Source organism: Ictidomys tridecemlineatus, chromosome 6 (genome assembly GCF_052094955.1).
Source record: "Ictidomys tridecemlineatus isolate mIctTri1 chromosome 6, mIctTri1.hap1, whole genome shotgun sequence".
Lineage (NCBI taxonomy): Eukaryota > Metazoa > Chordata > Mammalia > Rodentia > Sciuridae > Ictidomys > Ictidomys tridecemlineatus.
The window spans coordinates 57,824,675-57,842,727 of record NC_135482.1 but is presented as its reverse complement, the minus strand read 5'-3'; the positions used below and the strand labels follow the sequence as shown (position 1 = coordinate 57,842,727).

Here is an 18,053-nt window from a genome sequence, read left to right as displayed (position 1 = left end):
TTAGCACCTCCCGATTCAAGAATGTTAGAGTTTAGGAATATTGATGAAGTTTTCAAAACAAGTTCATTATTTAGAAAGGATATTCTAAGATGTCAAAGATAAAATTAGAGTATGAAAAACATGGATGGATCTATAGAAGAGGGACAGAGAAGGAAAAACAAATATTAGTCATGCACATAATTAGAATTCTATCGACTAATAAACCCTCTTTTTGTTGTTCTGTGCTTTATAATTATGAAAATAAACTTTTGTGCTTTTATAGTACATATGGAACTATTGTCTTTGTTTATCAAACATCAAATTATCAACTACACTTTATATTTGGATCAGACATATAAATCGTTCATATTATGGCCATAGTATGGGTATAATCTTCCTTCATAATTCAAAAATATTGAGAAAAAAATCAGACTATTGTCAAAGGGCATTCTTCTTTTTGCCTTTGTAAGACACCACCAAAACACAACCATGTGTCTTCTAGTTTCTCTTCTGATCATTAATTTAAGTATATATATATAAAATAATAGGCCCCTCCTAGAGCTGGCCTGCTCAGACACAAGCCTCTTAGAAAGGATGGTCATACTCATGGCTGTGGTGACTCTAGTGATTACTTTGGTTCTGGTGACAGTTTCTTGTACATACATCATCAGGATGATTCTGAGGATCCTCTCTGCCCAGCAAAGGACAAAGGCTTTTTCCTCTTGCTCTTCCCACATGATTGTCATCTCCCTGTCTTATGGCAGCTGCACGTTTATGTGCATTAATCCCCTATAAAAGAAGGAGGTGCTTTCAACAAAGGAATAGCTGTGCTCATTACTTCAGTCACCCCCATGTTGAATCCCTTCATTTATACACTAAGAAACCAACAAGTAAAGCAAGCCTTCAAAGACACTGTCAGAAAGATTGTGAAGTTTTAAGAAAAAAAAAGAACACCTTTCAATGACAAATGTATTTTCACTTCATAAATATGTATTGAGAATTTACTAAATTTCAAGGGTTGAACTGGCTCTTGAAGATAAAAATACAGAAATCATATGTTCTAATGTTCAAGGAATCTACAAATCTAGAGTAGAGGTAAGGTATACAGACTCTACATTTTTGGATACATTTACAAAAAAGAAATGAAATGACATAGTAAGTGCTACTAGAGACAGGTGAATGATCCAGCAAAGAACAGAAAGACTTAGCTCTTCTTTACAAAAATGACTTCAAATTTAAGAAGCAAAACACTGGTTATTAAGGAGAAGTGGTGAAGAATCTGGGGTGATGAAGAAGGCCAGATCATAAAGTGCATAATTGCAAACTGTGGGGTTAGTTGAGTGTCGTGAGTCAGAGGAGTGTTAAGAAATGCCTTATAAGCCTGGTGCAGTGGCGCATACCTGTAATCCCAGTGGCTCAGGAGGCTGAGACAGGATTTCGAGTTCAAAGCCAGCCTCAGCAAAAGCCAGGTGCTAAGCAATTCAATGAGACCCTGTCTCTAATAAAATATAAAATAGGGCTGGGGAATGTGGCTCAGTGGTTGAGTGCCCCTGAGTTCAATCCCCAGTAACCACCACCCCCACCCCCAAAAAAAAAGAAAAGAAAAAAGAAATGCCCTATGCCCATCAGCATTGTGAGGCACTGACTTTCTTCCTCAGTCCCAGAGACTGTGCTTCCATTGAAGTATAATTTCATTTCTCTCCTTTATCATTTAGGTTTTAGTTGTAGCCATTGCAACCTCCATCCCTTTGTAAGAGGAAAATGAAAGGAAAGAGTATACATTTAGTCCACTTCATTCAAATTAGAAAAAAAAAAAACTCTCTAGATTTTGTCACCTCACATACCCACTTTCTAGAGGTTAGGGTTAAAAGAGGCTCCTAGAGAAAGGTTGGAGGCCTCTCTGTGCCTCTCCTTGACAGAATCTATTGTTTATTTTCTTAGATGACATTTTTAAGTTAATAGCAAGAGATTTTCTCTCTCTTTGATAGTTTCGGGTGATGTTTTTATTTATATGCATTCATTGTAAACATTAATGGGGTTCAGTGTCATATTTCAAATACATGCAAACACTGTACATGGATCAATTCCTTTATCCTATGATGGTTATATTTTCATCCTTGTATTTATATTAATTAGATACTAAAAAACACAAATTTTGTGATCTGCTGTATTCCATTAACTTCTTCATATATACTGCTTTTGTTGCTAACATAAACCACCACGGATATCTATTCTGTGAAGTGAAAATAATATAACGTATGGATTTAGTTTTATATCTAGAATATTTCAAATTATGAGCCAAAGAAAATAACTGGAATAAACTACCATAACAAAAAAAAACTAAGCAAATGGATTCAGAGTAACAACTTAAATTTTAACAGGTACTGGTAGGACCTTGATTTCAATGGAAGAACATTTGTTTTTTAATGTGAGCATGTCTATGTAGTTTAATGATATCCTAACATGTTGTGGGATATTGTTTACTGTTTTAAGTACAAATGTAACATAACTCACTACATGGATATACTTTATATGTGCTAACATGAGCATGGTGCTTCTCAAGCATTTAAGGTAAAAGCTGGATTGTACTGATCATTAATACAAATTGTCAGACCCACACAAAGTATTGGAGCATGTATAGTATTGCTGAATAAAAGGTCTTGTATGGTAAGTCTCTGCTATTTTGAATATCTAGTATTTAATTTGATTTTCAATTTATTCCAGATTCATTGATGTACCATTTAACTGATACAGAATATCCTTAAACAGTCACACCTACATTATTAATTCCTTCACATCCAAATTTCTCTCAAAATCGGTGTGGTAAAGTAGAAGCAATGCCACACAGTGGTTTAAAACACAGGCTTTAGTTCAAGTCTCAGACTCTCAATGATCTATCAGAATTACCTAGGGTTATTTTCTTGAAGTTTATGAAGCTTGTCTTTCACAAATCTAAAATATGGATATTAACAGTGTCTATTTTATATGGTACTGGAAAGAATAGATATTAAATTTATTGCTTTAATATAACTAGGACTATAAAATGTTGGCCATTCTACTTGAAATTCTTCTGCAACAAGACACATATATTCCTCTCCTCCTATGTCTAATTCCATGCTTAGATCGGAGATCAGTGAAATTCTTGCTTATGTTCCAGATAAAGACATCAGAATAGTCAGCAATGAATCTTCAGAATTTGGTTAACATTAGCCTCATGTACACTGAATATCTGTGGGAGAGAGGAAATGTATGAATATGCTGGGAGAGAGTGGTAAGCACACCATGTAAGTCAATGCTTAAAATCATAAGGCAGGACATCACTATCTTCATAAAAATGTTTAAGGTCTAATACTTAATATATATGTTCATTTTAACTCATTTCTATAACTGGAGAGAGTCAGGAGTCTACTTTCTGTCTTCTGCATGTTGATATCCAATTCTCCCAGCACCATTTAGGGAAAAAAACTGTCTTATTTTGTCAAAAATCAGTTGGCTTAGATGTATATATTTCTGTATTCTTCTAGGCTATTTTGCTCCACTGGTCTATGTCCCTGTTTCTATGCCAACACTATGCCATTTTGATTACTACAGTTTTACAATGTGTTTTCAACTTAGGTATCAGGATGATTCCTGTTTCATTATTCTTTGAATGGTTATTTGGGGTTGATTGATTTGGCTATTTGTGGTTTTCTGTGGTTCCATACAAATTTCAGAATTATGCTTTCAGGTTTGGGCTATTATAGACCTGCTAACAATATTGATTCTTCTAACCCAAAAACATAGGATATCTTTCCATTTTTGTGTGTGTTTCCTCTTCAATTTCTTTCATCTAAATTTTATAATTTTTATTATATAGAGAGATCTTGCACCTCTTTGTTTCAATTTACACATAAACATATATTTTTAACTATTATAAATGAAATTTCTTTCTTGATTTCTGTTTCAAATAATTTCCTATTGGTGTATTCAAATGCTATTTATTCTGTATGTTCATGTTGTGTGCAACTTGAATTAATTTGTTCTAATTAGTTTTAGGGGAAGTTTGGAGGTCTTTCTTTATATATAAGGTCATATCATCTTCAAAAGTGACAGTCTGACATCATCAGGGTGTGTTCCCCACTGCACTACACCAGAGGCAGAACCCAGTCCATGTAGTAATCCCTCCAACCCAGGCTCCTCCATTCTGAGACCAAATCCAACTGTGTTCTTCCCCCAGTGCAGTCAATGAGTTGCTCTTCTGAGCTGCTGCTATGCCCCCAACCACTGTGCTTCCCATGGAGACTGAAAGGTACAGGCTTCACAGACTGTGATGCATTACCTAGGTACATTAGAGTGACCCCAACCCACACACAGGCCCTAGAGACTGGCAGGGGCATGACACATACCACAGGCAACCTTCTCAAGCTGCCTAGTAAGCTTCATTTCACCTTTGTGGTACAAGTACAATAGCCCCACCCTTGGGCAACCTGTGGATACTGACAAGTGACCTCCTGCTGTTTTGTTTGCATACAATAGATGATTAATAGAAAAGTGAGAAATAGTTGATAGAAAGATGACAGATCGATGATAGATACATAATAGATAGAACCAAATAATATTTTCCCCTAAGATGGAATCAAATTAAAAAGCTTCTGCACAGCAAAGAATTAGGAATGTGAAGAGAGAACCTACAGAATCAAAGAAAATCTTTGCTCACTACTCTGTGACAGAGGATTAATATCTAGAACAAATAAAAAACTAAAAAATACCTAACACCAAAAAAATCAAATAACCCAATTAATAAATGAGCAAATGAATTAAACACTTCTGAAGATAAAAAATAGAAATGGTCAACAAATAGATGAAAAAAATGTTCAACATCATTAGCAATTAGGAAATGTAAATCAAAACCACACTGAAGGCCAGGCACAGAGGCTCACACCTTTAATCCAAGAAGCCCTGCTTAAAAAGCTAAAGCAGGAAAATTGTGAGTTCAAAGCCAGCCTCATAAAGGGTGAGGTACTAAGCAACTCAGTGAGATCATGTCTCTAATTAGAATACAAAATAGTGCTGGGGATATGGCTCAGCTATTGAGTGTCCCTCAGTTCAATCCCTGGTACAAAAAAAAAAAACTACACTGAGATTTTATCTCACACCATTCAGAATGGCAAGCATCAAGCATACAAATAATAATAAATTCTGGAGAAGATGAGGAGAAAAAAGAACACTTTTACACTGTTGGTGGGATTTGAAATTAGTACAACTACTATGGAAATCTGAATACAGTTTCCTCAAAAAACTAGGAATGGAATTACTATATGACCCAACTGTACCAGACACTGATATTTATTCTGAAGAATTAAAGTCATCATTCTATAGTGATCCATGCATACCATGGTTATAGCACCAAAATCCACAAGAGACAAACTAGGGAACCAGTCTAGATATTCATCAATATAAGGATGAATAAAGAAACTATGATACTGATATGCATATGCACACACACACACAGAGAGAGAGAGAGAGAGAGAGAGAGAGAGAGAGAGAGAGTTTTATACCATCATAAAGAAAAATGAAATTATGTGGCTTGCAGGAAAATGGATAAAATTTGAGGTCATTATATTAAGTGAAATAAGCCAAACTCAGAAGATCAAAGATTACATGTTTCCCCTCATATTTGGAAGCTAGAGAGGTAAATGGAAAAGAAGCAGGGAAAGGCATTTCACAAAAATTAAAAGGAGATCATTAGAGAAAAGGGAGGAGGGAAAAATTGGGAAGGAACAGGGAAGTGCTGGGGAGTAATATTTGCCACATTACATTGTTCTGTTGTGTGCAGGCAGGAGTCTGTAACAACACCATGCATGTAACAACATGGAGGGACATAACAGTATGTCCAACAGTAATGCAACAGTGAAAAAATGTGGAACGAATGAAAAAAAGAATCCCCCTAAAAAAGATGAACATCCTGGCATTTTGACAATATGTATGAACCTAGAGGACACTATTCTAAATTAAATAAGTCAGACACTAAAAAAGATTATTGTTTAATCTCCTATATGAGGAATGTAACATAGGTAAAAATCAGAATACAAGCAGAGAATAGAATAGTGGCTGTGGGTGGGAGAAGCAGGAAGATGTTTGGTAAATGGGTACAAAGTTTGTGAAGCTAGACAAGTAAGCTCCGGAGAGCTAAGGCACAACAATATGACTATATTTAGCAATGCCATGGCACACATTTTAAATGTGTTAAGAGAGTGAATTTTAATTTATTAATTTCACCATGGAAAGACAGAAAAACTATGAGGCAAGAGGAAGATAAAATAGGCAGCAGCATTGGCAACACTGCTACCTAAAAGAAAGTAAATTTTATTATAAGACAGAAATTAAACAACAGTTTTTCAGAAGGAAATAGATGAAATAGCCCTATACAAAAAGTTATATGATAGGCTATAACAAATAATAATGCATTGCATTATCCACATTTTTTAAAAATTTGGAGTGACCATATTCACAATGAACAATGTAAATTAGACCAAAGAGTTTTAGTAGAGACAAGTTTGGGGATGACAAAAAGCTCTATTCTTTAAGAAACCATAATTGTTCTAAGTGTTTGTGCATAGAGTAATGCTTCAAAATATAGAAAGCATAAACTGATTAAACTACAATGAGATAAAGACAAACACACTATTATGGTTAGAAACACTGAAACACTTGTGTCAATGATTAATTGAACCTATATAAAAATTGAGTAAGTATATAGGAGACTTAAGCAAAACCCTCTATAACTGGGGCCTTACTGACTTTATTTACAGAACACTTCACCCAAAGAAGAGCAGAAATGTTCTAAAGTTCACAGAAAATATTTACTAAAATGGACAGTATTCAGGACAGGTCTAGATGAATTTCAAAGGATTCAAATTATACAAAACATAATATCTGGTCAAAGAAAATTAAGGTAGAAATCATTCAAAAGAGAAACTTAACTGAAAATACAACTGAAGCAGAATTCACAGGGAAATTGATGATTCTATATTAGTAATAGCAATTAATATGTGGAAAGTCTATCATCAGCCATAATCTTAGCCATGAAGCTACATCAGCTCTCAGGGAGGCTGGGTAGTATTTTATCTGGGCACTTTGTCACCCTCAATAAAACTAGCATGGATAAAAAGAAGGAGCAGAACAAGTAGAGAAATGACCAGCGTTAGCTAAAGTTCATCAGCTATTCCTCAAAACTTCACTCAAAAGACAGTAGAATGAATTGGGCATAACTTTCCTCTGTTCATATATGAATATACAACCAGTGTAATCCATATCATGTACAACTACAAGAACAGAAAGTTATACTCCATTTATATACAATATGTCAAAATACTTTTCTAATGCCAGGAATATCTAAAGAACATATTAGAAAAAACTTTACTCAATAAAAACACATGTCCTTTATCAACATCCTATCCCCTTTGTCAGGGATGACAGACAGACACTGTCTGACAGTGCCTCTAATGGGTGTGGAACAGTGCTGAGAGGGACAAGCAAGACATCTGCTGCAGTGAACAACTCCATCATGTGACAAAAGAATCAACAGGAACAGCAGGAGCTAGAGTCCAGAAATGATGGCAGAAACATCAAAGTAAAAGCCTTAGTCACTTCCATAAATAGTGACAAGTCAAAGTAAAAAAATAGAGAGAAAGAATATATCCTAGGACTAAGGACTTTTCATTCAGTGCTTAGATGCAAAACTCTCTGTTGCTTTAAACATCACAGGTAGGTCCACTGCTTTTCTGAAAAGACACAAGTAGGAAGGGGAGTTGACAATGTGGGCCAGGCAGACTAGGAGAAAATCACAACTGAAATGACAGTGAACCTCCTAATTATTGGGGGAAGGAGCTCATGTTGTGTTCCACAGAAGCAGATATTGGAGTGGAAGATAAACTTTTGTTCAAAACCTGCACCACCCCTGGAAGCACACTAACTCACAGTCCTCTGATCCTCAGTGTTCCTATCTGAAAACAGGACTTCTTAAATTTTTTTGAGTAGAAGATTTTTATTTTACATGACATTTAGGTCACAATACATAACACATAATACATATGAAGTACTAGGCAGGATTTAGTCCTGGGGGAAATACAGAGATTCAACAAAGTAATTAAAAGAGAATTCAAACATTAAATTCTCCAGGTCTCTGAGGACACTGTCCCTATTGCTACATAAATTTTTACATTATTCATTAGACTGCCACCAATTTGTGAATAACTTCTCAAACTGAGTCACCAAGGACTGAGTTGTTTGCTCTGTTGTTCCCTGTGCACTGGTAGCAATATAAAGCAAAGACTGCTATTACAGAAATTTCAGGGAAGCCTGCCTCCCTCACCAAGACCTCATGAACACTCCAACAGACTAGAATTTTCCTTTTTGCTCTACACCACTATTTATTTTTTTGCCTTGACTAATAGAATCAATGGGAAATCTGGTATAAGATGCCATTTTAGATGTGTGGAATAAAGAGAGGATAGGGACTTGTCTCGTGATAGCAGGAGTGATGAAAATCTAGACAGGAACTGTCAATTGCCACACTTGCCTGAGGTTGAGTGTGTGTGCATGAGTGTGTCCACATATACATGTGCTCCTGTGGAGGCTGAGTGTGGGGACTGAGACAGGTGAAAATTAGTGGGAACAGAATACACACAAAGCTCCTTGACAGCTAAGGCTCCTACACTGTGGTTCTGTCAAAGCCCTCTAATGAAGACGGGCCCAAAAAGTAAGTATATAATTAGTATGAAATTTTTGTGACATATTTTCCATATTCTGAAAATCAGGCAGAGGGTGAACAATCAGTTTTAAAATCTTATATTTGGTACATTGAAGGGGGTCGACAATTAATTCTATAAAAGTGTCATTCTAAAGAAAAATGAAATTAGAATTTTCCTCTGATGGCCAGTTTCTCCTTTATCCTGGCCATGAGTATCAGTTGAGAAGACTGTTTTAACTCTCTAGAAACATTCAAGATTACAGAAAAGACACCTCTACTCAGAAGTATCTGCTAGTGTCATGTATATAAAACAATATCCATATTAGATAAGTTCTTAGAAGAAAAATGCCCTTTATATCTATCTGGTATTTAAGTCCTTTTGCCACAGATTTGGCTGATGCAGAATTCAAACTCTTCTTGGACCTAACCTGTCCAATCTGTGAGAAGTCTTGGTCCCAAATGAAGACTAAATGAGGTTCATTTCAAACATAATATACAAGTATCTAAAATATATTTTAAAATGCACCACACTGTTCATTTAAAAAACTAAAAACCGAATCATAAAGTGACTAAGAATACATGAGAGAGAACAGAAGAAGGGGAATAGGGGTAATTCAGTGTGAATAAATAAACCTGGTCTATCACCTTGTATTTGCAGGGGCCCTGATGGTACAATTTCATCTCTCAGATGAATTATATCTCCCTTGCAGTTTTCCTTGTTCTAAAATCATATCTGTGTGCCCTGAGCCATGTGTCCTGCTTTTGGTGACAACTTGGACTGCCAAATTTTGAATAGAGCCTGTTGGATCTCAATTGATATAGGAAATTAAGAATAGATACTAGTATAACTAAGAGTAATTGTCAAGGAAGAAGAATGAAATACTTAGTGTTTTGATTACAAAATTACATTACTGCTGTTACCTTGTGTTACCATGTTAATGAAAATGTGTTAATATGAAATAGTATCTTCTACTGGTGACCTCAAATCTTCTTTAGAGAGCAATTTTTCATACGTGAACCTATAGGTGAGTATCTGATATAGTGCTCTAAACATCATAAGTAATTATTTAATATTTATTTTAATGAAAGAATTTGATTATTTTCTTGGATAGTAATAAATAAGAGAAAAGAATCTTGTCTTTGATTCTCAAATGGACCATAAATGTTGGGTGCAAATGAGGCAGTTGTTTAAACAGTTAAAAACTCAGTTCTTCCTCTTTTATACAAAAGTTTGTAGAATTTTTTTTCTACAAATTGTGAGCTATATCTAAAATTGAACATCTAATAATTCCCCTTCTAACAGACATATTTTATAATGTCATATTTTATAATAACATTTTATAATTTTTAAGATATTGAATACATATACACTGCTGATAATGAATTTATAATATTTTCTTTTACAAGTTGCATATCTGAAAACAGCTCCTTAAAATATGGAACTACAATGAGGGTTTAAGTTTGGATACAAAGTGAAGCAGAATTCCCTGAGCCCATATCTAACGTGGTTCCTGAAAATACATCAATTGGAATACAAGGAGGCTTGAAACTTCTGGGAAGTACTGAAATGGACAGAGATAAAGGCCAGAGAAAAAGGTAGGGAACTTTATTATTTGTTTACAAAGATGAGTTTGTAAGATTCCATCTGTTCCTAGATGTTGCCTGAGATAGTTACATTATCAAAAACCCAGAGAACATGAACAACTTTAGGAAGACAGTTGTTAAATTAGCAGGGAGAATGATTGGAATGAAACAGCAGGACTCATTCAAAAAAGAGGTCAGAGACAGACTCAGCTGACTGAGTGGCACTAAGAAGACTGGGTGAACCAGGCTTCAAAGAAAGCAACACCACAGATCTCTCCTTCTGGGCTCTGTCCTTGACCAACACCACAGCAGGACTCAATCAGGACTCAATCACAGCATGAACTCAGGTTCCAGAAAATGGTTCTTTATACCACTTCAAAGGTTCAGGAAACACAATGCCCAAGAGTCTCAAACTGGCTAGAAATTCTTTTTACTATAGAAGAGAGAACAGAGGAGTAGAGTAAAGGGATCAAGGAAAAGGGAGGGGAAAGGGGAAGAAGGGTAGAATGAATGTACACACTTTTCTATGTACATCTATGAATTTGCCTAAACCAATCTCACTTTCATATATATCCAAAAGGCATAAATATAAAAATTATAAATAAATAAAAGAAAGATCAAAAGAATAGAAGAAGGGAAATGGGAATTAGTAAGACTGAATCAGAGCAAATTATATTCCATGCTTGTATAATTATATTAAAATGAACCCCAATACAATGTTTCACTAATACTGTGTATTGGAAAATGAACTCATAAAAATAAATATTTTCATTCAAAAAATATAAGAACAAAAATTTTAAGGTGCACCTTTGTGATCTAACTAATCACCCTTTTTAGAGATAATTTAAGCAGAAAGAAAAAATTAACACTAAGATGAATGTGCTGCTCTTAAATTTCATTGCAACAACATTAAATGATCAACATAAAATCCTAATTAACATATCCTCTTTGATTTCCAAAATAGAACATTACAGTATGGCAAGAAAAGACACAGAAAGATGCAGATGGGAGAAGAGAAGTCCAAAATTGTCATAGTTCTTCCAAAGTAACAACACATAGAGTGTCGCCTCCAGGCAATATTGTTAATAACCTGAATTCTGCACATATGATTTATGTTTTGCTTGGCTTTTATTTGACATTTTTACTAATGTGGTTTGTCATCAGAGAATTACAAGTATAAGATCTATATTCAAAATTTTCTGTAGAAACCTTCTTGTAAGATGTCAATGGTATGGGTGTGTTCAATATAGTAATTGATTATCAGGTAAAGAAATATTAAGTGCACTGAGCTGTCTGGCTGGGATATCTCCAGTCAGGCTCCAATGCTGGCTTCTTATGACACCTCTCTTCAGGTCCACTTGACTTGGCACAAGACAGGGATGAGAAATCATACAGCAATAACAACATTCATCCTGCTGGGATTGACAGATGATCCAAAACTACAAGTTCTAATTTTCATATTTTTGTTTCTCACTTACATATTGAGTGTGGCTGGGAACCTCACCATTATCACACTCACACTTTTGGATTCTCATCTTAAAACTCCCATGTATTTTTTCCTCCGAAATTTCTCTCTCCTGGAAGTCTCATTCACCACTGTTTGTATTCCCAGATTCCTGTACACTATGACAACTGGTGACAACACTGTTACTTACAATGCTTGTGCCACCCAGTTATTTTTTGTTGTCTTCTTTGGAGCAACAGAATTTTTTCTCCTGGCTGCCATGTCCTATGACCGCTACGTGGCCATCTGTAAGCCCCTGCACTACACAACCATCATGAGCAACAGAGTCTGTGCTACACTTGTCCTCAGCTGTTGGTTTGCTGGACTGCTGATCATCCTCCCACCCCTTGGCATAGGTCTCCAATTGGAATTCTGTGACTCAAATGAGATTGATCACTTTGGCTGTGATGCATCTCCCCTTCTACAGATAACCTGCTCAGACACAGTGTTTTTAGATAAAATAATCTTGAGTTTTGCCATACTGACACTAATTATTACCTTGGTGTGTGTCTTTCTCTCCTACACATACATCGTCAAGACCATTCTAAAATTTCCTTCTGCCCAACAAAGGAAAAAGGCCTTTTCCACCTGTTCCTCCCACATGATTGTGGTTTCCATCACCTATGGCAGCTGCATCTTCATCTATGTCAAGCCTTCAGCAAAGGAAGGAGTGGCCATTAACAAGGTGGTGTCCATCCTCACTACTTCAGTTGCCCCTTTGCTTAACCCTTTCATCTATACACTTCGAAACAAACAAGTAAAAGCAGCTTTCAAAGACACAGTAAAACGGATTGTATTTCTCTCAAAGAACTGAGAGCCTATTGATTTTTTTGAGGCTTATTTACATTTACATATGAATAACTATGAGCACTGTTCATAAAAATGACAAACATGGCTTCTTCCAATTTGGTAGACTCATCAAGCTAATGTTCTCCCTGGAGCATTTTTCTCTTATAATCCAAAAACCAAAATCAAACAATTTATTTTGCCTTCTTTTAAGTTTCCTTTATTCACAATGGTTTCTTCAATAATCGAAGGCCCCAGATATTAGTCAAAGACCCAATGTCATTAAAAATAAATGCATAGTAGAAGTTGCATCTCTGGCCATATGCCCTTCTTGTGATGTGGAATGGAAATATCCAGATACCACTTCTCATTTGTGTGAGACATAAACTCACAGAGAACAAGCCCTGGATTTAGAAGCATTATGACTAAATTTTGGTTGGGTAAGTTCTCCAACTATTCAGATTTACATCAACTCTTGATTCAAGAATGTTAGAGTTTAAGAAGATGATCAAGTTATCACAAAAAGTTCATTATTTGAAAAGGATATTCTAAGATGTCAAAGATAAAATCAAGGTTTGGAAAACTGAGTCTAGAGAAGAGTGCAGAGAAAGAAAACAAGGACTAGTCATTCTTATAATTAGAATTCGATTAACTGATAATCAGTCTTTGTTGTTTTGTGCTTTATAATTATGCAAATAAACTTTTGTGCTTTTATAGGACATATGGAACTATTGTCTATGTTTATCAAATATCACATTATTCAACTACACTTTATATTTTGGTCAGACATATAAATTGTTCATATTATGGCCATAGTATGGGTATAATCTTCCTTCATACTTCAAAAAGATTGAGAAAAAAATCGGACTACTGCCAAAGGGCATCCTTCTTTTTGCCTTTCTAAGACACCAACAAAACACAACAATGTGTTATCTAGTTTCTCTTATGATCATTAATTTAAGCATATATCTATGTGATATATATAAAATATATATATATATATAATATATATATATATAGACTGAGTGAATAACTTCATTTACATTGTGATTTTAGCAAGCAGAATTTATGTGCATAATAATGGGTCCCTCCTAGAGTTGGCCTGCTCAGACACAAGCCTCTTAGGATGATCATGCTCATGGCTGTGGTGACTCTAGTGATTACTTTGGTTCTGGTGACAGTTTCTTACACATACATCATCAGGACCATTCTGAGGATCCCCTCTGCCCAGCAAAGGACAAAGGCCTTTTCTACTTGCTCTTCCCACATGATTGTCATCTCCCTATCTTATGGCAGCTGCATGTTTATGTGCACTAATCCCCTATAAAAGAAGAAGGTGTTTTCCTTTCAACAAAGGAATAGCTGTGGTCATTACTTGAGTGGACCCCATGTTGAATCTCTTCATTTATACACTAAGAATTCAACAAGTAAAGCAAGTCTTCAAAGACACTGTCAGAAACATTGTGAAGTTTTAAGGAAAAAAAAGAACACCCTTCAATGAAAAATGTATTTGCACTTCATAAATATGAATGAAGGAAAAAGGCCTTTTCCACCAGCTCCTCCCACATGATTGTGGTTTAGTCTAAAAATTTCAAGGGTGGAACTGGCTCTTGAAGATAAAAATACAGAAATCATATGTTCTATTGTTCAAGAAATCTACAAATATAGAGTAGAGGTAAGATATATACACTATACATTTTTGGATAAATTTACAAATAAGAAATAAAATGACATAGCAAGTGTTACTAGAGACAGGTGAATAATCCAGCAAAAAACAGGAAGACTTAACTCTTCTTTACAGAAATGACTTCAAATTTAAGAAGCAAAACACTGCTTATTAAGTAGAAGTGGTGAAGAATCTGGGATGATGAAGAAGGCCAGAGCATAAAGTGTGTAATTGCAAACTGTGGGGTTAGTTGAGTGTCATGAGTCAGAGAAGTATTAAGAAATGCCTTGTGAGCCTGGTGCAGTGGCACACACCTGTAATCCCAGCAGCTCAGGAGGCTGAGGATTATGAGTTCAAATCCAGCCTCAGCAATAGCCAGGCACTAAGCAACTCAATGACACCCTGTTTCTAAATAAAATACAAAATAGGGCTGGGATGTGGCTTAATGGCTGAGTGCTGCTGAGTTCAGTCCTGGGTACCACCCCAAACAAAAAAAAAAAGCAAAGAAAAGAAAAAAGAAAAACCCTGTGGCCATCAGCATTGTTTCAAGGGGAGAGGCACTGACCTTGTTCCTCAGTCCCAGAGACTGTGCTTCCATTAAAGTGTAATTTCATTTCTCTCCTTTATTGTTTAGGTTTCAGTTGTAGCCATTGCAACCTCCATCCCTTTGTAAGAGGAAAATGAAAGGAAAGAGTATACATTTTGTCCACATTATTTGAATAAGAAAAAAAAATCTCTAGATTTTGTCACCTTACATACCCACTTTCTAGAGGTTAGGGTTAAAAAAGACTCCTAGAGGAAGGTTGGAAGCCTCTCTGTTTGTGCCTCTCCTTGACAGAATCTATTGTTTATTTTCTTAGATGACATATTTTTAAGTTAAAAGCAAGAGATTTTCTCTCTCTTTGATAGTTTCTGGTGATGTTTTTATTTATATGCATTCATTGTAAACATTAATGGGGTTCAGTGTCATATTTCAAATAAATGCATACACTGTACATGGATCAAACCCTTTATCCTATTATGATTTTATTTTCATCCTTTTGTTTATATTAATTCGATATTAGAAAGCACAAATTTTGTGTACCATTCCATTGATTTTCCTCAAATATACTGCTTTTGTTGCTAACATAAACCACCGTGGATATCTATTCTATGAAGTGAAAATAATATAAGGTATGGATTTAGTTTTATATCTAGAATATTCCAAATGATGAGTCTAGGGAAATTTCTAGGAATAAATTATCCTACTAAAGAAAACTTGGCAAATGGATTCAAGGTAACATCTAAATTTTAACAGGTGTCGGTAGGGCCTTGATTTCAATGGAAGATGATTTGTTTTTTAATCTGAGCATGTCTATATAGTTTAAAGATATCCTAATATGTTGTGGGATGCTGTTTATTGTTTTGAGTACAAATGCAACATAACCCAGTATATTGACATACTTTATATGTGTTAATATGAGCATGGTGCTTCTCAAGCATTTAAGGTAAAAGCTGGATTATACTGATCATGAATATAAATTATCAGACCCACAGAAAATATTGCAGCATGTATAGTATTTCTGAATAAAAGGTCTTGTATGAAAATCCTCTTCTATTTTGAATGTCTAGTAATTAATTTGATTTTCAATTTATCCCAGATTTATTGAGGTACCATTTAACTGATAAAAAATATCCTTAAACAGTCACACCTACATGATTAAGTTCCTCCACATTCAAATTTCTTCCAAAACCTGTGTGGTAAAGTAGAAACAATGCCACACAGAGATTTAAAACACAGGCTTTTAGTTCAAATCTCAGACTCTCGACAATCTATCAGATTTACCTAGATGTTTATAAAACTTATCTTTCTCAACACTAATATATGGATATTAACAGCATCTATTTTATACAGTACTGGGATGAATAGATATTAAATAGGTTGCTTTACTATAACTAGGACTGTAAAACATGGGCCATTCTACTTGAAATCCTTCTATAACAAGACACATATATTCAGCTCCTCCTGTGTCTAATTCCACCAGATCAGAATAGTCAGCAATGAATCGTCAGAATTTGGTTAACATTAGTCTCATGTACACTGCAAATCTATGGGAGGGAGGATATGTGTAAATACATTGGAAGAGAGTGTTAAGCACACCATGTAAGTCAAAGCTTAAAATCACAAGGCAGCACATCACTATCTTCATAAAAATGTTTAAAGTCTAATACTTAATATATACCTTCATTTTAATTCATTTCTGTAACTGGAGAGAGTCAGAAGTCTACTTTCATTCTTCTGCATGTTGATATCCAATTCTCCCAGCTCCATTTAGGGAAAAAACTGTTTTATTTTGTCAAAAATCAGTGGCTTAGATGTAAATATTTCTGTTTTATTCTAGGCTATTTTGCTCCACTGGTCTATGTCCTTGGGTCTATGCCAACACTATGCCATTTTGATTACTACAGTTTTACACTGTGTTTTGAACTTAGGTAACAGGATGACTCTTCCTTCATTATTTTTTGAATGGTTATTTGGGGTTGATTGATTTGGCTATTGGGGGTTTTCTGTGGTGCACACAAATTTCAGAATTATGCTTTCAGGTTTGGTGAAGAAGCCATTGGCATTGATAGAGATTTCATTAAATATGTAGATGGTTTGGGCTATTACAGACCAGCTAACAATATTTATTCTTCTAACCCAAAAACATAGGATATCTTTCCGTTTTTGTATGTGTGTCCTCTTCAATTTCTTTCATCAAAATTTTATAGTTTTTGTTATACAGAGAGATCTTGCACCTCTTTGCATAAATTTATTCATAAGCATCGATTTTTAAACTATTATAAATGAAATTTCTTTCTCAATTTCTGTTTCAAATAATATCCTATTGGTGTATTCAAATGCTATTTATTCTGTGTGTTCATTTTGTGTGCAACTTGAATAAATTTGTTAGTTCTAGTTAGTTTTGGGGGGAGTTTGGAGGTCTTTCTTTATATATAAGGTCATGTCATCTTCAAAAGTGACAGTCTGACATCATCAGGGAGTGTTCCCCACTGCACTACACCAGAGGCAGAACCCAGTCCATGTAGTACTCCCCCCAACCCAGGCTGCTCCATTTTGAGACCCACTCCAACTGTGTTCTTCCCCCAGTGCAGTCAAGGAGTTGCTCTTCTGAGCTGCTGCTATGCCCCCAACCACTGTGCTTCCCATGGAGACTGAAAGGTACAGGCTGCACAGACTGTGATGCATTACCTAGGCACATTAGAGTGACCCAAACCCACACACAGGCCCTAGAGATGGGCAGGGGCATGACACATACCACAGGCAACCTTCCCAAGCTACCCAGTGAGCTGCATTACACCTGTCTGGTGCAAGTAGAAGAGCCCTACCCTTGGACAACCTGTGGATACTGACAGGTGACCTTCTGGGGCTATGTTTGCATACAATAGATGATTAATAGAAAAGTGAGAAATAGTTGATAGAAAGATGACAGATCAATGATAGATACATAATAGGTAGAAGCAAATAATATTTTCCCCAAAGATGGCATCAAATTAAAAAGCTTCTGCACAGCAAAAGAAAGAATTAGGAATGTGAAGAGAGAACCTACAGAATCAAAGAAAAAATTGCTCACTACTCTGTGACAGAGGATTAATATCTAGAATAAATAAAAAATTAAAAAATACTTAACACCAAAAAATAAAATAACCCAATTAATAAATGAGCAAATGAATTAAACACTTCTCAGATAAAAAATAGAAATGTTCAACAAATAGATGAAAAAATGTTCAACATCATTAGCAATTAGGAAATGTAAATCAAA

General features: G+C 35.3%; 1 protein-coding gene across 1 annotated transcript; it reads left to right on the top strand.

Annotated features, from left to right (window-relative positions):
- The first annotated feature begins 11,673 nt into the window (after positions 1-11,673).
- Positions 11,674-12,612, top strand: LOC144378329 (olfactory receptor 6C2-like). Its single transcript, XM_078052355.1, has one exon. It carries the CDS (start codon positions 11,674-11,676, stop codon positions 12,610-12,612), a length of 939 nt encoding a protein of 312 aa, XP_077908481.1.
- Positions 12,613-18,053: the final 5,441 nt, after the last annotated feature.